General features: G+C 57.2%; 3 protein-coding genes across 9 annotated transcripts; 1 reads left to right on the forward strand and 2 right to left on the reverse strand.

The window, feature by feature from the left end:
* Positions 1 to 2,052: 2,052 nt before the first annotated feature.
* On the reverse strand, positions 2,053 to 13,894 carry CD14 (CD14 molecule). Of its 6 annotated transcripts, none has more exons than XM_087759954.1 (2): positions 13,578 to 13,894; positions 2,053 to 4,977 (listed from the first exon to the last, which is right to left on the reverse strand). In XM_087759954.1, the coding sequence occupies exons 1-2, from the start codon at positions 13,637 to 13,639 to the stop codon at positions 3,612 to 3,614; spliced, it is 1,428 nt and encodes a 475-aa protein (XP_087616080.1). In that variant the 5' UTR covers positions 13,640 to 13,894; the 3' UTR covers positions 2,053 to 3,611. The 6 variants fall into 6 exon arrangements, with proteins under 6 accessions (XP_087616080.1, XP_087616084.1, XP_087616081.1 ...); XM_087759958.1 differs by lacking the exon at positions 13,578 to 13,894 and adding an exon at positions 9,386 to 9,647; XM_087759955.1 differs by lacking the exon at positions 13,578 to 13,894 and adding an exon at positions 5,582 to 6,619.
* TMCO6 (transmembrane and coiled-coil domains 6) lies at positions 7,643 to 16,335 on the forward strand. Its single transcript, XM_087759950.1, has 12 exons — positions 7,643 to 9,012; positions 9,670 to 9,794; positions 10,037 to 10,146; positions 10,287 to 10,470; positions 11,697 to 11,801; positions 12,472 to 12,557; positions 13,113 to 13,229; positions 13,920 to 14,031; positions 14,120 to 14,294; positions 14,451 to 14,545; positions 15,101 to 15,268; positions 15,736 to 16,335. The coding sequence occupies exons 1-12, from the start codon at positions 8,373 to 8,375 to the stop codon at positions 15,898 to 15,900; spliced, it is 2,082 nt and encodes a 693-aa protein (XP_087616076.1). The 5' UTR covers positions 7,643 to 8,372; the 3' UTR covers positions 15,901 to 16,335.
* NDUFA2 (NADH:ubiquinone oxidoreductase subunit A2) lies at positions 16,249 to 17,805 on the reverse strand. Of its 2 annotated transcripts, none has more exons than XM_087759960.1 (3): positions 17,648 to 17,805; positions 17,383 to 17,489; positions 16,249 to 16,454 (listed from the first exon to the last, which is right to left on the reverse strand). In XM_087759960.1, the coding sequence occupies exons 1-3, from the start codon at positions 17,773 to 17,775 to the stop codon at positions 16,363 to 16,365; spliced, it is 327 nt and encodes a 108-aa protein (XP_087616086.1). In that variant the 5' UTR covers positions 17,776 to 17,805; the 3' UTR covers positions 16,249 to 16,362. The 2 variants fall into 2 exon arrangements, with proteins under 2 accessions (XP_087616086.1, XP_087616085.1); XM_087759959.1 differs by having other exon boundaries at positions 17,307 to 17,489.
* Positions 17,806 to 17,869: the final 64 nt, after the last annotated feature.

Genomic DNA, 17,869 nt, shown 5'->3' on the forward strand with positions numbered 1-17,869 from the left:
ATGGATGGCACAGTGTAGATGCACAGCATGCATGGCATGGCATGGCATGGCATGGCATGGCATGGCATGGCATGGCATGGCACAGTGGTGCACAGCACGCCAGAGAAAGCATGGCATGGGCAGTAAGGCACAGACAGCACGGCACAGCACAGCAGCCATGATCCAGCACCCAAGAGGAAACAGGGAAGGGCTGAGAAACACCAGGAGAGCCACACATAGGACCAAGCCCCGGGTCCCCAGCACTGCCTGCGACACCTGAGGAGCTGACAGTGGTGCCCAGTGCCTCTGGGACCACAGCTGGGTGTCCCAGCCTACGGCTTGGGCCAGCATGTCCCTGGCTCATCTGGCTGGGGACAGGGATGCAGGAGGACTTGGGGCTCACAATACCTGTCCTGCATCCAAGTGGAAGATGCCATCGACAGCCAAGCAGCTGTCCTGGCACGAGGGAGGGAGGGTGATAACGTTCAGGTTTCCCCCATCCCGGTATGACCAAAGGAGGTAGGCTAAAGGAGGGACTGGGCACACTGGGATAGAGATGGCGGGGGGACGGCATGGAGGGCCTGGCACTGGCAGGGGTTGGGGGAGACCCCCTCCCTTCCCCTGCTATCTCATAACCCCCCCACAAGAGAGGGGCCCATAGGGGTGTAGGGCAGGATCAGCCCACGACCTCAGCACTCATCTGCATCCCGAGCATGGCAGGTGGCTGGGACAGGCCCCCCTGCTTGCGTCCGGCTCCCTGGGGGCCCTCATCCCCTTGATGCCCAGGTCCCTGCCGCTCTCACCTGGACCTCCTTCCCAGCGAAGAGAAGCTGCAGGGGGTCTTCACTGCTGGCCGCCCAGCTTTCCCCTGGCCCTGAAAACACTGAGTGTGGGGTGGTGCAGGGGGGTCATCCCCACGTGCCCCAGCGCTGTCTCTCCCTGCAGCCTGGGGCCAGGTCCCAGGGCTTCACATCATCCCTGAGCCCTCCCACTATGACCACGGTGCTCAGAGCCAGCAGGGTGGGGAGGATGCGTGGCCAGTGGTCCCAGTGCCACCACAGCTGTGGCTGCCACCCCAGCCCAGTTCTCTGGCATGGGGGTTCGGGCTGAATGCAGGTGTCCCCAGCCCCAGCTCTACCTGCTGCCTGGTGGAGTCCCACAGCTGCTCGTACACACACATCCCGCTCGTCCTGCTGGGACACAGGGCAGAGGGGGAATGAGCCGGGTCCTGCCCCACGCACCCAGCACCTGCCAGGAGCTGGATGAACCCCTGGGGAGCTGGGCAGCGCCTGGCCATGCCGCAGTGAAGGCAGGGGCCAGATCCCTCCAAACCACCCTGTGATGTCCTCCACAACGGCACTCACCTCCCCAGCGTCCATCGCTAGCTCAGTACTGGAAGCCCTTGAGCTGCTGTTTTGGACAGGGCAGGGGATGGGGTTACATGGGGATATCGTGTTCCCTTGCATTATTAATGGGTGTCAGGCACAGTCGTGTGGGCAGAGCCAGGCAGGGACCAAGTCCAGCCTGGAGGCACCACATTCTGGAGGCTGAGCCGGGCTGACCAAGCAGTCAGCAGGGCCATGGGAGGCAGTTGGGTGCCGGGACCCACTCCCTCCATTGGCGTGCTCCTGCCTCCAAGAGGGACATCTTGCAAGCTGGGGACAGGAGATGAGGGAACTTGGACTATCATAAAGGTTTTTCTAGACACCAGAAGCAACCACAAACAGAATCACATTTATGGGAGATCAGTCATACCAAGAAAGCAGCACAAAAGGAAATGCAGAAGCTGAAGATCTCTGTGTTCTGTGGGAGACAGGGGAGAGGTCCCAGGACAGCCCCTGCCCCTTGCATTCGGACAGAACCAGGCACAATGAGGACATGCACACGTGTCCCTCTGTCTGCCACCATTCCCCCTATAGAATGAGATTACAAGGCTGCCCCTGCTTCCCTGAGCCTCTGCCTGCCCAAATGTCTTCAGGCATGAGGGTGATGCCAGGCTGGATATGAGCCGTCATTGCAAATGGAGCAAGAAGCATCTGGGGCTCCATCAGGAGCAGAGCAAGGGGTGGGGTTGTGCCTCACGTGGGTGCTGCTAAGGGAAAGAGAGTCCTAGGATTCTGGGACACAGGGATTTCTCCTTCCTCATCTATTAGACAGCAGCTGCTGCTCCCTGTTCCCACGTCCAGACAGTAGCAAGGCTGAGCACCAGTTCCCAAGATGCAAATGCAGACACCTGGTGTACACATGTCCACACGGGTCAACACAAGCAGAGCAGTACCTTTGCTAGCACCCGTCTAATCACCAACAGCACTCCCACAAACACAAGCACACGGGTGGCACGGCCCCATCCCTCCCCTCCAGTTGCTCAGGGCTGATGTGGGGTGGTGGGACGACCCCACACCCCCACCCTCGACCCACAGGCAAGTGCACACCCGTCTGCCCTTGAACATGCAGCAGACCCCAAGCCCATCACAGATCCACGGCTGGACCCTGGGCTCTGTTTAGCCACTCTCCACCTCCAGCCTTGGCTCTTTCCACACTGGTTTCTCACCCACCGACTAGTCCAGCCTGTGTTTGCTCACAGCTCACATGCATGTGTGTACGAACAGAATAGTGAGGTGACACAAAAAATACCCAGGAATAGATTTTAATGAGAAGGCAAGACAGACCACGGGGACGAAGCGCTAGGCTTGGCCAGGTAAGCACTGCCTACCCATGACCAGTCCCCTTCTTCCCCATCCTCATTTTCCCATGCTTGTTCCTTCCCCACCCACCCATCATGATCCTCCCTTTGATCCTTCCCATAAGCGTTCCCCAGTAAGTTTTGCACAATCCCCTAGTCTCCCTCAGCATCCCAAAATCAATTTTCTATATTTCCTATGAGACATTTTCTGAATAACCCAAAACCCAGAATAAACCCATTTTCTTCTTATCAGTTAAAAAGTTTCTGGTTGAACCTCTTCGAGATCACACTTGGGGGGCTTGTCCACCAGTGCCTTGAGAGCTTGGGTCTTGGTTGCTGTCTCTGTTACCTCCTGCTCATTTTTGTATAGGGGTATTTAATTCATTAATTTTCCTGTCTTTTGTGGTTTTTCTCTTATGCTGAAAAGCAGTTAAGCAGACAGCCTCACAAACCACACATCCTCACAGCCATGGCCCAGCCATGGAGAAGAGGTCGAGGATCAGCAGAGGGGCTGCAGAGGCTGCAAGGAGGGCTGGGCTGGGAGGCACAGGGCTACAAGGACCACCAGACCCCAGTGAGCCTTGTGGCATCCGAGCGCCACCTGCAGTGGTGCAAATATGATGGAGCTGAGCTGCTCTTGTTCAGGGCAGATTATATCACAGGGGCAATGGGTGCATGTTGGGGCTTGGGGAGTTGAAGTTGGCCATAAGGAAAACCCCTCTGGGAGGGTGCGGCCCTGGGACAGAGCAGAGCAAGGGGCTTTGCTTGGGGAGTTTTCCCAAAACTTGGACAGGCAAAGCCACAGCCACTGTGGGATAATGCTGGGGACAGTCCTGCTCCACAGGGGAGCCTGGACTGGGGACACCCAAAGAGCCCCTCACCAGCACTTGGGGGTCCTGTGAGTCTTTCCATGGAGCTCCTGGCCTTGCAGCCTTTGGGGCTGTCCCCTTCACACTCGGCGGCAGGGCCGGACAAGCCCGGGCCTGGATCTGACCAGGTAGATGGCCCCACCCATGCCGAGCAGGGCGAGTGCAATGCAGACAGGGGCAATCACCGCAGCACTATTACACTGCAGCACCGAGACTGGCACGTCCTTCACCAGCCTGCCCTGGTAGCGAGGTGGGGAGTGACACGTGTAGCCCTGGGGCCAGCCCTGCCCAAGGTGCCCCATGCCCGCCAGTTCCTGGAGCCCCCTGGCCCCGGAGCACGAGCAGTTGTAGGGGTTGCCAGCTGCATCCACATGCCATAAGTGCCTCAGGAGCTTCACCTCATCCCATGGCAGCTCTGTAATCAAGTTGTTGCCAAGGTGGAGGGTGTCCAACATGGTGTAATTCTTGATGGATGGGGCAGCCTGCAGCATGTTTTGGCTCAGGAAGAGCTTCTTCAGGGAGGTGAGGGAGATGTCTACAGCATGGAGGTGGTTGCAGCTCATGTCCAACACTTCTAGACCGGGAGGCAGAGGTGTGAGGACTTCATCCAAGCCAGTATTGGACAAGTTAAAAATTCGAAGGGCCATTGGCCACTGGCAGGAGGAGGACGGGTCTGCCATGAGCTTGTTCTGGCTGAGATCTAAATGCTGGAGCTCACGCAGCAGCTGCACACTTTTGCACACACTGTGGTAGGATGTCAGGTTGTTGCGTTGCAGACTCAGTACCTGGAGCTGAGGGAAAGCCCCCTCGCAAAAGGCAGGCATCAAGCGCTCATCCCCAAGGCTGTTCTGTGCCACGTCCAGGGAGCGCAGAGCTCTGAACACCCTTCCAATGCCACAGGGCAGGCTGGTGACATGGGAGCCAGTGACAGCCAGCTCCTGCAGGGTCTCCAGCCAGCTGCTCAGACTAGAGAGGTCCTGCTCACGGCCCGTCAGTGGGGCAGATGTCACATTGTGGAAGTGCAGGGACAATATGGGCAAGTTCTGGCCAGTCATTTCAGCCCAGTTTCCTCTTCCCTTGAAAATGCAGCTCTCAAACACCAGCTCCCGCACCCGGGTGTAGGAGAAGAACCTCAGGACTTGGGCAAGGAGTATCTCAGGCACCAAGAGATCACCAAAAATTATTTTCCTGATGACAAGGGAGTCCAGCATTTCAATGGTGGAGGAGTCCAGGCCACTGATGGGAAAGGCTGCGTATCTCTCCAGCTCTCCCCCCCGAAACTCCACGACAGAGGCTGGGAGACACTGGATGATGCTGCCTAGGCTTTCCTGGGACAGGTTGTAGCACACACAGTGCTCCTGAGTGCGATTGAAGAAACACCTGCCTTCTACCTCCGATAGCCCCAGCCCCAGGAGGAGGAGAACAGCCACATTCATGGTGAACAGCCTAGAAATGAGGAGAGCAATGGTGACAGGCAGCACTCTTGTGGCAGTGGCAGCTGAGGGGACCATTCAGATCCAGCCAACAGGAGGGCTGACTTGAGCAGGTTCAGCCCCAGAGAGCCACCCCTCAGGGACACAGCGCTGCCCTCACCACTCCTGCCCAGCTGCCCTTTGCGTGGGTCCAGTGCACCCCACCAGCACCCACCTGGCTACTCAGCCACGACTCAGGGCAAAGCTCCCAGCCCGTTTCACCCGTGAAACACCCAAAAGCTACACCTCTTCCACCCACTCCTTGGCAGGGAGTCGGTGGCCCTGGTCTTACCAAACCCCAAAAGCAGGGTTTCAGCAAGGCAGGGTGGCTCCTCCCAAGGCAGCAGACGCCACGGTCTGCGCTTTCTGCCTGGGCTGCCTTCCTGCAGAGACTCCCATGCCAAAGTGACCAGGAAATTCCACGGATCAGGAGGAACTAGAAATGCTCAGTTACAGACAGTGAAGCCAGTCTGAGCACAGGACAGTAGAGCCACAGATCTGTTTGTTTCTCTGCATGGCGTGCTGTAATCTGGGGCAGGAAATTGCAACAGAGGGTTTCATATTTTCCTTGTTCTCACCCAGCAATTTGATTCATTACCAGCTTCCAAGGGGTCAGCAGAAAATAATTCCTGAGGGTCTGTACGCATCCGTGTCAGCACCAAGTATTGCTTTGCTGTCCAGCTGACGGGAGAGTCTTATAAACAGATTGCAAAAAAGCAGCAAGCAAAGATTAAAGGCTCCTAAGAATGTGCTGACTCAGCTCTGTCTGAGCACCCAGCCGGGGCAGTGGCAAGGAGTCTTTGGGGGTCTCCAGTTCAACCTCCTGCTTCGAGCGGGTCTGTTGACAGCTCTAGCCCCAATCAGCCACAGCTTTTTCTGGCCGTGTCTCAAAAACCTCTGAGGACGGAGCTTTCCCTACCTCTCTGTGCCGTCACAGGGCTGCACCTCCCTCCCGGGGAGAAGCTCTCCTCCAGCACTGGTGTGAAGCTCCCCTCGCCCTCACCAGGGGTGGCAACACAAAGCGGGGGTGGGTTTGTCCAGTGACTCACCAGCCAGTTCAGGACTGAAATATTTCCTTGCCCCACGGCTGCTTCTCTAGCTGCTGTCAAATCCAGGGCTTAGGTGCCAAAGGCTCTGCAAGTGCTAAGCTCTCTCCTGCGCCTGATCTGCCCTGCCTCTAGCCGGATGAGACCTCAGCGCCTGCAGGTGTTTTCCAGCTGCCGTTGGTGCTTCCGCAGCCCGTCCTGCCTGCGTTTAGATCCACGCCGTCAGGGCTGGCGGGCACCTGGGGCAGGCTCCTGGGCGCTGCCCTTGCTCCCGCTGCGTGACTTCCTGAGCTGCACAGGGCTGGCTGTGCCACGGGAAGCAACGCGCCACGCAGCAACCACCCCAGTGACTTCTGCTTCGCTTCCCTGCAGCAAGGGGCTCTTGAAGCTGCAGGCTAGGAAGGGTTTCGGTCTAAGTGCCAATGCTGCTCACTTTCCTAGGAAGGATCAGGGAAGAGAGTGTGGTAAAGGTGCCCTAAATGCACTCTGGGGACCAGTCCAAATACACCTTTTCTTCCAGATGCTCTGGGCTTGCTGTGCCTCGGAGCCCACTGGGTGCTGAGCACCCTGCCAGAGGCAATGCAGAAGGGTACGAGACTGTCATACCCAGTATCCAGACCATCGCCAGCTGCCTGTGTCTCACATAGGATGGGGACGGGACAAATTCCCATCCACTGTGCACAGAGCCCAACACTGTGAAGGGTACTTCTTCACTCAAGATTGGCTTCCTTGGCAACCTGGCTACTTAGCTTGGCCAAGGAACTCTCATCGCTTCCCCCATGCTCCTTAGGCAGCTGGTGGCTGTGCCTATGCCAAAATGTTAATGGTCCCATCGGTGAGCAGAGAGCACCAGGCATTTGGAAAGACACATCAGAGATTTTTTCTTACCCAAGGGACTTCTCTGCCTATGTTGGATTTCAGAAAGGCAACAAAACTGCATGGCTAGAAGATGCAATTCCCAGTTTGTTGTTAATGCAGCATTGCAGAAAGACACTATCAATGCAAGATCTGGGGCAGAAGCTGCCTGTCCCATGTGCTCTGGCACTCTGCTGCTGGGGTGGATGAAGGGAAGGTCTCCTTTTGGTCGTTACATCTACTGCAGCTTGTTTTCTTGTTCTTGGCGTTTCAGGCAGAGTGCTGCACTGCTTTTTCTGCCTTTGCTTAAGCAATTCCTTGTGCAGAGGAGTTTAGCAATTCTATGATTCCTCTTCTCCATTCTCGGGTTACATGAAACCACTCCTGTGTGCATAGTGGAAAAATCATAGCTGCCTTTCTGAGTTCTCCTCACTGCTCACTTGGGTGAAGTTGGCAGCTCTAACTGTCTGGGCCTGGTACCTTTTAATTGCTCATTCCTGGCCACCAGCTGCAAATTCCCCCAAATGGCTTTCTGGGGAAAAATGAGCTCTTCTGTTTCTGCTTCCTCAGTGGCCCCTTGTCGTGGTTTAACCCCAGCCGGCAACTAAGCACCACACAGCCACTCGCTCACTCCCCCCACCCCAGTGGGATGGGGGAAAGAGTTGGAAGGGTGAAAGTCAGAAAACTCGTGGGTTGAGATAAGAAGAGTTTAATAATTGAAGTAAAATGAAATAGAATAGTAGTAGTAGTAGTAGTAGTAGTAGTAGTAGTAGTAGTAGTAGTAGTAGTAGTAATAATAATAATAATATAATACCATAATAATATGCAAAGCAAGTGATACACGACACAATTGCTCACCACCTGCCTACTGATGCCCAGCCCGTCCCCGAGCAGCGATTGCTGCCCCCCAGCCAACTCCCCCCAGTTTATATACTGAGCATGACGCCATACGGTATGGAATAGCCCTGTGGCCAGTCTGGGTCAGCTGTCCTGGCTGTGCCCCCTCCCAGCTTCTTGTGCACCGGGCAGAGCATGGGAAGCTGAAAAGTCCTTGACTGGTGTAAGCACTACTTAGCAACAAATAAAATATCAGTGTGTTATCAACATTATTCTCATGCTAAATCCAAAACAGTACTATACCAGCTACTAGGAAGAAAAAATCAACTCTATCCCAGCTGAAACCAGGACACCAGCCACACCCCACTTCAAAGACATGTGGTTTTGGAGCCGTCTTTTGGGTGATGACTTTCTTGTTCTCATCACCACCGTACAAGATCCCAGGACACTGAACTCCATTATCTCATGTTTCTGGTGAGTCTCTGGGCTTTTTTGGCTTCAATAAACATGCAATCCAGCCTTGTGTGAACAGAAACCTTGCCTGAGCCTGGAGGCTGGCTGGTTTCAGCCCTGCAAGACCAGAGGAGTTCATCCTCTGGCGGGTTTCCCCCCGCCATGCACACTCGTGTCTATGTCCCCTCACCGATGGCCTGCGCCCCATCCCTGGCGCCGGTGCCGTGGCTGCTCCGAAGAGGGTGACCACGTCCTGCTCATGACAGACCCCGGCCACGCAGGGCGGCCGGCCAAGCTCCCTCCTGAAGCCCCAGCAGCGGGATGGCGGAGGGTGCCCCCGCAGAACCCCGCACCGGGAAGGGCCGACCCTGCTCCTCCTGCGCTGGAAGCTGGCGAGGCAGGGGGGCGCCTGGTCCCCGGCCCCAGGGCTCCCCGGGCTGCGGGCGGACCCGCCGGCCGAGCCCTAGCGGGGGACAGCAGGGCCCCAGCCGCCGGGGCGGGGGGGGGTTGGGGTCGTTTCGGCCGCCCTTCCCGGGGCTGCCCGGGGGCCGGGAGCCGGCAAAGCAGCCGCGGCCTCGCCGACGCCTCCGCGATCCGGCCCTGCCGCTCGCTCCCGCCGCCCCGCCCCGCGCCCGGCGCTGCTCGGCCTCCTCCCCGCGGCTCGGCTCGGCCCGGCCCGGCCCGGCCTCCGCCTCCTCTTCCCCGCCGCCTCCGCCTCCCCTTCCTCGCCGCCATGTGGGGCCGGCGGCGGCGCGGGCCCGGGGCCAGCGGCAGCGGCGCGGAGGAGCTGCGGGCCCGGCGGCGGGAGCGAGAGGCAGGTCCGCGCCGGGGCCGGGGCCGGGGCCTGCCCGGGCGGGGAGCGGGCAGCGCGGCAGGACGGGGCCGGGCCCTGAAGAGAGCGCTCGGGGCCGGGGGGCCGGGCGGGTTTGTGGCACCCCCCCGGTGGCGGGGCCGCTGCTGGGAGCCCCCGCGGCCGCCAGCTCTGCCCCGCAGCGGGACCCGAGCGGCGCCTCGTCCCGCCTGGCTGCACATCCCCGGGTCGGAGGGGATGGCTGGCATCTGTGGGCTCCCTGCTTGCTCGAGGAAGTGTTTTACAGCCTTATTTTTTTAAATCCACGTGGCTTTCCTGCCCTGGATGCCCCGTTCCTCGGCCACCTCCCTGAGGTTTGGCTTTTCCAAGGTCTCGCCTACCTAAAACCATCTTTGGGTCCCTCCCAGTGCGGCTGCTCTGGTCCTCACGCCTCTGTCCTGCCTTCATACCGGTTTGCCCAGCCGTGGCTTCACGCGTTGATGCGTGCCTGTCCCCGCAGCCCTGCGGCGTGCAAGGTCCGAATGCAGTCACTGCCTAGTGTGACCCCCGGCTGACGTGAGGAGGAACTGGCAGTTTCTCCCTGTTAAAAGGAATGAGGCTCTTTGGTGGGATGGAGAAGCCTCTTGACCTAGGCACGTGGTGACAATGACCAATTCGATCACAGCTCTCAGGAAAGCCCGGCGGCAGGAGCAGTTGGTCAGCAAGCGGCTTCTGCGGGAGGACACCGCAGCAGAGGAGGCTGGACAGGATGGAGCAGAGAACGTGCCAGACCCTCTCTCGGAGGATGAGGTGAAGAGCATGATGTTCGTGGTGATGGGGGTCCCTGGGGTCTTCCCAGCCTCTAGGCATATGGAGGAGCCTGGTTGGGGTGGGTTTGGGAGTGTCTTCCAAGTCACTGCCAGACTCAGTGAGAAACAGTAAAGTTCTTTATGACCATCTTTGTGCCTGGGTTTCTTTGCCTCTGGGATTAATGGATGAAATCTTAACCCTGGCACTGCTTGAAATTTGCCCATCTTTTAATTTTTTAATAGGTTCTTGAGCTGCTCAGAGGCATGCAGAGGGGTTCAGGAGACAGGAAACGATCACTCGGCCGCCTCCGCTGGGCTCTGCAGAACAAGGAGACTCAGCAGAAGTTTGTCAGGTCAGCCCAGGTCTGGCACGGCATGGCTGTTATCTTGGGTGTGTCCAGAGTGGCCCTTTGTCCCAGTGCTGTGTGGGTGAGCTGGTGTGTGGCCCAGGGTGGGAAGGCAGGAGGTGAGAGCACCCTTTGGGTTCCACCAGGCTGGACGGCAGCATCCGGACACTCATCGGGCTCTTCACCAGCAGCCTGGCTGACATGCAGATGGAGGCAGCCCGCTGTCTCCACGAGCTCTCCCACTCCAGTGACCCTGCTGTGGCTGAGGCATGTCTGCCAGTGACCTCCTATCTCCTCACCTACCTCTCAGGACACAGTGTTGAGTTCACGGTAAGATGTGTGCTTACGTTTGTCAAGGCTCTGGCACCTGATAATCCTTTGGTAGCAGTTGGGTGTTGACCTCTTTTGGCCAGCCTTAGCCTAACGTGGCTCACATAGGAGTGCTGGTGGGAAGGGGCCCTCTGGAGCAGGACTGCCCCCGCTGCTAGCCCAGGGTAGCGAGGCTTTGTCTGGCCAAGTCTTGGAAATACGGAGACCCCCTTCACTGTGCCCCATCCCAACACCAAGAGGAGTTTGGTTCCATCATGTTTGCACCCCCTTCCAGGTAGCTGCAGGCTGCTCTTAAATGCTCCCAAGCCTCATCCGGGCCAGGCAAATCCTCCTGCTGCAGCCCAGGACGCAGTGGTTTGCCCCAGTTGCAAGGGGTTCCTCCTCTTGAGCTCCAAGCACCGTTTGGGGAAGCAGGGACTGCAGGCTGTGGCAGCTGGACTCCATCATCAGCTGTGTGGTCCGGCTTCTGGATGCAGGCTGGGCCTGGACAGGAGGTACCTTGATGTCTGTGTGGTGGGTAAAGCAGAAATACTAGATGCAGGTCAGTTTAGCTGTTTTAAAAGATCTTGGAAAAGTGAAAGAAATGAGCAGCTGCAGGCTGGGATGCAGGGACAGCTACTTTGTCAGCTTACTTTCATGCAATAAGCAGGCAGGCTTTCATCCAGGTCGGGGGGAAGAGCAGAGCGCCTGTGGCTCCAAGCTGTGCAGTTTGATCCAGGCAAAGGAGCGAACAGTTGGAGTCTCTCTGGGATGCCCGTGTGTTTTGCCAGCTGCCGAGCAGTGCGCCTTGTGCAGCCCGCTGTTCTCCTTTGAGAAGCAGACAGGATCAGAGCTAAGGAACAAGATGGGGAGCAACCCCAAGGTGATGATCACATTTTAATGCAGCACATCGCAGTCTCCAGGAGAATAATGTGGAATTAGAGGAGTCTCAGGGAAGTGTCATAGCAATAATTAGAAGCCTGAAAAACCTCCAAAGTAGAAGTGATCAGATCCCAACCTGAGCCAGATAGAAAAAAGATAAATTGAAGCTGATACAGCTGGGAACGGGGTAGGTGGAGAGTCCGGCAGTATCCATCTATGTTTGCCCTTCTGAAGACAGCTTCTGCCCCGTTCAGGGGAACTGTGTGCCCTCATCTCTCGGTGCAGGGACCTAGAGGCCTTGCTGGCTGCCCAGGGTTCCGCTGGGGAGTGCGGAGGAGGTGACCTGCTCTCTCGGCGTGTTTCAGGAGCTGTGTTTGTACACGCTGGGGAACCTGGTAGTAGAAAGTGAAGCTGTGAGGAAGCAACTTCTGCCTCAGGGCATCATTCCAGTGCTGGCATCCTGCATCCAGGTGGGTGAAATAGCTCAGCCACACTCTTCCCCTGCCCTGCCCCAGAAAGACACCTTTTCTTATGCCCTTTAGACGCTGGCTGACAGTACTGAGTTACCAGCCTGCCTTCCAGCTGTGGCCATGGGCAGAGACCCATCTGCAGAGGGCTGTTGCCTTGCGGGTGAGGGTCTCTCATGGGCCCTCCTGCACTCTGTTTTCAGGGCTCAGGTCACCACCTTGTGCTCTTCTCCAGCTGAATCTCTCACATCCGTAACTGTGGCTTACCGATAAACAGTCTGTAACATGGGGAGCTACAGACTTCTCCCCCCTGCACACTGTGGGTCTAGCAGGCATATGAGGCCAACAGTGACCAGGGCTGTCGTTTGCAGATCTCAATGCTCAAAGCAGCACTGCTGCTGTGTTTGGGCTCCTGGATCCCTACAGCTGCAGCCCATGTGAGTGCGGGGAGGGGGGACAGCTCAGCTTTGGTGTGGCCACAGGTTGCTCTGTCATTCCCGGTCCCCTGTTGTGCCCCCTCTTCTCCGGGCATGGAGAGACTGCGCCGCTCAACTGCTTGGTTTGCTGTTACCAAGATGCTGTTACAAATCGCCCTCTCACCAGCATGGGAGCTGGCACCCTGGGATCCCCTGGCTCTGTCATGTGGGATTAGCTTTGTTCTGTTTGATTGCAGTCCCCACATGAGGCTGTGCTGGAAGGTCTGGGCTACGTCCTCTCACAGCTCCTCCAAGCCAAGGAAGCTCCCACAGAGATCATACCGTGAGTCCAAGCCTCTTAACCCTGCATCAGAATGGGCCCTGGGGCCCGTCGTGGTATTTGCATGCCAGGGACAGCAACGCCTTTCCTATCCCAGTGATATTAATAGTTCAGAGCAGAATCCTACCAGAACTATGGAGGTTTTGTTGCAGATCAGGGCACAGGGCTTGACGCTTTTCCCTCAGCCTCATCTGAGCAGACAGCTCTGGCATTTCAGTAAAGGACAGTGTTGCGCCGGGTAGCCTCGCAGGGAAATTCTGGCTGTATTCCTCCCGTGAAGGAAAAGACCAGCTTGACAGCCCCCAGTGCCAAAAATGTGACCCCAGCCAAAGTGTCCTGAGTGCCCCCAGGCCCTGCCATGGACAGGGAGAGCTTGTGCTGGGCCTTAGTTGTGCCTGAGGCTGCAGTCTCTTCCAGGTGTGTTTTTGGAGCATGTGGCCCCACAATGGGGGAGAGCAGCTCCTTGCTTGGTGGCCAGGGCTAGTGTCTCCCTGTCAGTTGTCTGTCCTGCTTGTGCTCTAGCCTGTGCCTCCGTTAACTGTGCTGTTCTGACCCTAGCTTGGTTCTGGACTCTGTTCTCCCCCAGCACATGCTTCAACTGGTTTGCTCTGGCCTCAAGGCTGGGATAGGAGCAGCCGTGGAGTTCGCATGGTGTCTCCACTACATCATTTGTAGGTAAATGTGCTTTTCTCCTCATTTTGAGTTCCCTGGGGGCAGCCAAACAAAGAAGCACAAAGGCTCAGGTCCTGCGAGGGGACCTGGATTGCCTCCCCTTGCCCCTTTCCCTTGGGAAAGCAATTTCCCTGCCATCCTGGGCATTCCTGCTCTCGTATCTGCGTACACACATGCTGTTTCAAGGATCACTGAGTTCCTTTACAGGGTGATAACAGGTGATAAACCTGAAGAGGCTGTTCCTAGTCCTCTGAACACACCCCCAGTAACCTCCCCATATCCGGAGTTGTCCCCCGCACTCCCAAGGAAAGCTCCCTGAATCCTCGCGCTTCTGGGGTTGGCCCAGTGTACCTGGCTGGGCTGGCTACTGCCAACAGTCTCTGCCTGCCTTGGCGTGGCTGCTCCAGTGCCATCTCTTTCAGCAGCCCCAGCAGAAAGGAATGTGCAGGTACTCAAAGAAGGATCAGGGCTGTTGTTTCCAGACCTGCACAGATAATTCCAGTGGCTCTGTCTTCCATGAGCTTTTAAACTTTCTCATAAGCTCAGAAACAAGCTGCTATTCAAACATGAAACAAGCCCTGTGGTGGTTCAGGAGAGCGCTCCAAATTTCCAGGGCCCATTGTTTGGTGAGGGCTGCAGCAGTTTTTCGTCTCTGAATGCTGAGAACAACTATGCTCTCCCTTCCCTTTGCAGCCATACAGCCAACGCAGCATTGCTCTCGCTGGGGGCCTTGCCTGCCCTCACCTCGCTCTTGCTCGACCTGGCTTCTGAAATCCCCCAAGATGCTGCTGATGGCCTGGAGCTGGTAAGATGTGGGCAGGATGCTGGCCGTTCTCGGCATTGCTGTGGGGATGCGGTCCAGCTAAAGGGCTTTGTGTTTCCCACCGTCACAGCTCGTCTGCCCAGTAGTGCGGTGTCTCAGTAACCTGCTTGCAGAGGAGACGGGCTGCGAAATCCAGATCCAGGACGAACGCTTGCTCATTGCCCTCTTCCTCATCCTGCAGTGCTTCCTCCAGCAGCATCCATTCATCATACAGGAGTGTCTCTGGCTGCTGAACAACCTCACGGGTGAGCATCCTGCCGGGCTGTCAGCAGAGCCAGAGCTGCTGCTGTGTTGTGGCAGTCACCTGCCTTGATTGCTGGCAGACTCGTGGCATCTTGTCTACAGACACCTCCCTCAGAAACCTCGATTTCATTGACATGTTCCTCCTCTGCTCACCCTAGCTGATGAGCCCTTCTTCTGCTCCGCTCTGCTCTCCCTGGACTTGCTCCCAGCCCTGCTGCAGCTCCTGCCCTGTTCCCAGATGGTCAGTGTGTTGGTAAGACCTTGCCTCGTGTCCCAGGTCTGGGGGGAAGCGCTGGACTTTCAGGAACATGAACCCCGCATGCACAGTGCTCAAGTTGGAGGTTGGCTTGGGGCGGTAGCAACACCTTGGCAGAAGGTCTCGTGCTGTGGTGGAGTCACCATCCGCCTCCCCTGAAGTCACTACGTCTGTATTTACCCTTGACAGAGTCTTGTCCCAACAGAAGAGGGGTCCCAAGGCAGATGTTAACTTGGGGCCAGGCGTGCCAGCACCTAGAGTGGGCCTGGGGAGGCTGCTGCCACCTTCTTTTGGAAGGCCCTAAAGCTTTAGGGGGTCCTGGGGGGATGCTCTGCCAAGGGGTGGGTGGTACAGCTGCGTCTGTTTGGCACGGGGACAGAGAAGGCTTTTAAAGACCATTCAAAATCCAGCTGTTTGGTGGGCAGATGGCTTTGGGGAAGCACCTGGCAGGACCTCCAGGGAGGACATGGGGAGTTCTTTGGAGCCCTCCTAAGCCTGTCGGGAAGCTGCCCGCTAACGCTGCTCACTCCCTGTCATGGCTTCTCCATCCAGGTCCTGACAGTTCTGTGCAATATAGCGGAGAAGGGGCCAGCCTACTGCCAGCAGCTGCACCAGCAGCTGGCCCTGCCCCTGCTGCTGCCCACCCTTGCACTGCCCGACCCCAAAGTGGTGGGGCAGTGCCTCGAGCTGCTGCACCTCCTCTTCCTGCACTGGCCAGAGGTAAGAGTGGGGGATGCATGCCCCAGAATGAAGCATGAGATCACAAAGCCAGGGATGGGGACTATTATTATTTAAATACTACCTTCAGTCATTGCCATGCTAGCCCCCCACTCCTCAGCACCCAGACACATGTCTCAAGGGGGGCACTTTTGTAATGCAGCAGGTGGAAGCCCTTCTTGTGTCTCTGGGGAGTTCCTTTTCATTGACAATGATTGTTTTTTGGGCAGGTTATTTGTACCCTTTTTATTATGGGGGGATTCATTTGATTCAGTTGTGTTTACTTCAAGCTCTGTGCACTCCTGGCCAGCAATCAGCATGGCTGGATTTACCTCGCTTGGGACTTCAGTGTCTGGCAGGGCTCTGGGGAATTCCTTCAGCCCCGTTCCCTGGGCTGTACAGTGGTGGCTCTGGGCAGACAGGATCAGCTGCAGCAGCCAGCCAGCTCTCACCCCTCTCCTCTTGCACAGGCTGCTGCTGACTTTGTCAGGCAAGGTGGGCACCGGGCCCTTGAGCAGCACCAGAGCACCCCAGAACTCCAGGAGCGGGCACGAGCACTGCTGGATATGGTCGGGCAGCCCCTGGGAGCCTCCACCTTCAGTCCCTGCCATGCCACGTTGTCTGCCTTCTCCTAGGCTACACCACCTCCCTTCCCTCCCCCTGCACTCCAAGGAGGAGTAAACCATTTGTTCACCCTGTGCCCTGCTTTCCCAAGGGCTGGTTAGGGGTCTAACCGCCAGCTGTAAGCGCCAGTGCTGGCTGCACAGGGATGCTGATCCTTGGCAAGACACGGCTGTTCCATCCTTGCCACCTCATAGCTACCAGCAGGCTGCTCTGTGCCTCCCCAGAGCTTGGTGCAGGGGCAGAGCTGAACTGCAACCTGGCCAGACAGGCTCTTGATGCCCGGGAGGTGCATATAAACCCTGCTGCATCGGCCGTTCCCTCCAGCATCTCCTTTTGGCTTTAAACCCAACATGTGAAGCTCAGGGTAAGCACGTTGCATTTATGCGATTGATAAGTTAAAGATACACATTTTACATTAAAGATCATCAGTCAAGTCTTCAGCATGATTCTGTGCGCATATTTACTGTCTGTCTTCACACCTGGCTTTTCACAATGTTCTCCAAGGCCTTGGCCACTTCATCCACGGTAAAGTTGTTCAGCAGCACGCTTTTCTCCTTGCCAAACTCTGCAGGAAAGACAGAGGATGAGAGAGGGGGCAGGTGCCTTGGTCCCTTTCTGGTGCAAGGGCAACCCAAAGCCCTGCTTTAGGTTTCACAAGTGCCACTGGTGTCACAGCCCAGGCTCCCATCACCACCCTTTCACACCCACCGCTCCCCAGTGTGCCTCCCTGTGCCCAGGTTATCGTTTCCACCTTCTCTTTATTCTCAGCCTTTCCCTTGGAGAGAAGCCAATGCAGCCTAACACGTTTCCTTACCTCTTTTTGTTAACTTCTGCTGCGCAGCAGCTGGGCAGAGGCCACCACCACATGCAAAGCAACATGGTGGCTTTCAGCCTGCTCACATCAAGATGCTCACCAACACTTCAGTAAAATAGCACTAAAAACTTGCTGTTCTACAGCAGCTCCTACCTAGGGATATATTTCCTTGCAAGTTACATACAGACAAGAGACAGGCACTATACCAGCAGGCTCTACTGGCCCACGTGCTCGCACTGGGAAACTTGCGCTTAAAGAGTCATTGCATCTCTTTGAAAGAAAGTTCCCAACTTATTTTTGTGCAAGCCAGATGGCTTTAGGAAAAAGACAAAGCTTTTACGGAGGAGCTTTTCTGCTCGCTCCTTGGCATTTCACTGAAAGCGCAGTGAAAACAAAGAAAAAACAGAAACATTTTTCTGTATAGGAATCCTACAGGCATGGGAGATCACAGTCAGAAGCTAGCAAACCACCTTCTGAGCCACAGGTCCCTTTTTTGCCTCCCACCAGGTCACATACACTTCTCTGAAGTCAATCCCCACCTTGCCTCGTGGGCAGCTGCTCCCCCTCCATCAATGTCCCTTACTGAATCGCTGAACCCCCCACCTGCTGCAGACGGCAGGGCTCTGGCGCTCGCTTCCAGCCGCCTGGTGGCGCCTCCCGGCGGGCACCCCCCACTCACCGTACCGAGCCCAGAGCTTGGGCTGGACGCCGGAGCACTCGCGGATCAAGATGGGGAAGTCGGGATTCGCCTTCTTCAGGGTCACGTAGTGCTGCTCGATAAAGTCTCTGGGGAGGGAAGGAGGAACGGCGGATTACCGTGGCTGAGTCCGCTGGGACCGGACACGGCAGGGGCCGGGCAGGCCGGTGCCTCACTCCCCCTCCGCCGGGCCCGCCCGCGGAGCGGCCGCCCGGCCCCCGCCCCGCGGCTCCCGGCCCCGGCTCACCTGACTCCGCGGCTGCCCGGGGAGCGCTGGCACAGGTGGATGCGGAGCTCGCGGAGGCCGCGGCCTAGCCCGCCCCCAATGCCCCTCACCGCCGCCGCCGCCATCTTCTCTGCTCCTGACAACAACATGGGGGCGCGCCTTCGGCGGCCGCCAATCGCAGCGCCCGTCAATCTCAGCGTCCGCCAATAGCAGCGCCCGCGGGTCAGCGACTGGCCAATGCGG

The sequence above is a fragment of the Nipponia nippon genome, unplaced genomic scaffold (assembly GCF_047370975.1).
Source record: "Nipponia nippon isolate SJK-2023a ecotype South Korea unplaced genomic scaffold, ASM4737097v1 scaffold_21, whole genome shotgun sequence".
Taxonomy (NCBI): Eukaryota; Metazoa; Chordata; class Aves; order Pelecaniformes; family Threskiornithidae; genus Nipponia; species Nipponia nippon.

Excerpts from the sequence above, each read along its gene's own strand:
- TMCO6 (XM_087759950.1), top strand. The coding sequence starts at position 8,373 with ATGTCCCCTCACCGATGGCCTGCGCCCCATCCCTGGCGCCGGTGCCGT. Across the intron at positions 10,147-10,286 it reads ACTCAGCAGAAGTTTGTCAG|GCTGGACGGCAGCATCCGGA; the intron begins GTCAGCCCAGGT and ends GGGTTCCACCAG. Across the intron at positions 14,546-15,100 it reads CCCAGATGGTCAGTGTGTTG|GTCCTGACAGTTCTGTGCAA; the intron begins GTAAGACCTTGC and ends TTCTCCATCCAG.
- CD14 (XM_087759954.1), bottom strand. The coding sequence starts at position 13,639 with ATGGCACTGGAGCAGCCACGCCAAGGCAGGCAGAGACTGTTGGCAGTA. Across the intron at positions 4,978-13,577 it reads GCAGTAGCCAGCCCAGCCAG|GCTGTTCACCATGAATGTGG; the intron begins GTACACTGGGCC and ends CCTCATTTCTAG.
- NDUFA2 (XM_087759959.1), bottom strand. The coding sequence starts at position 17,775 with ATGTTGTTGTCAGGAGCAGAGAAGATGGCGGCGGCGGCGGTGAGGGGC. Across the intron at positions 17,490-17,647 it reads CCGGGCAGCCGCGGAGTCAG|AGACTTTATCGAGCAGCACT; the intron begins GTGAGCCGGGGC and ends TTCCCTCCCCAG. Across the intron at positions 16,455-17,306 it reads AGCCCTGCCGTCTGCAGCAG|AGTTTGGCAAGGAGAAAAGC; the intron begins GTGGGGGGTTCA and ends TCTTTCCTGCAG.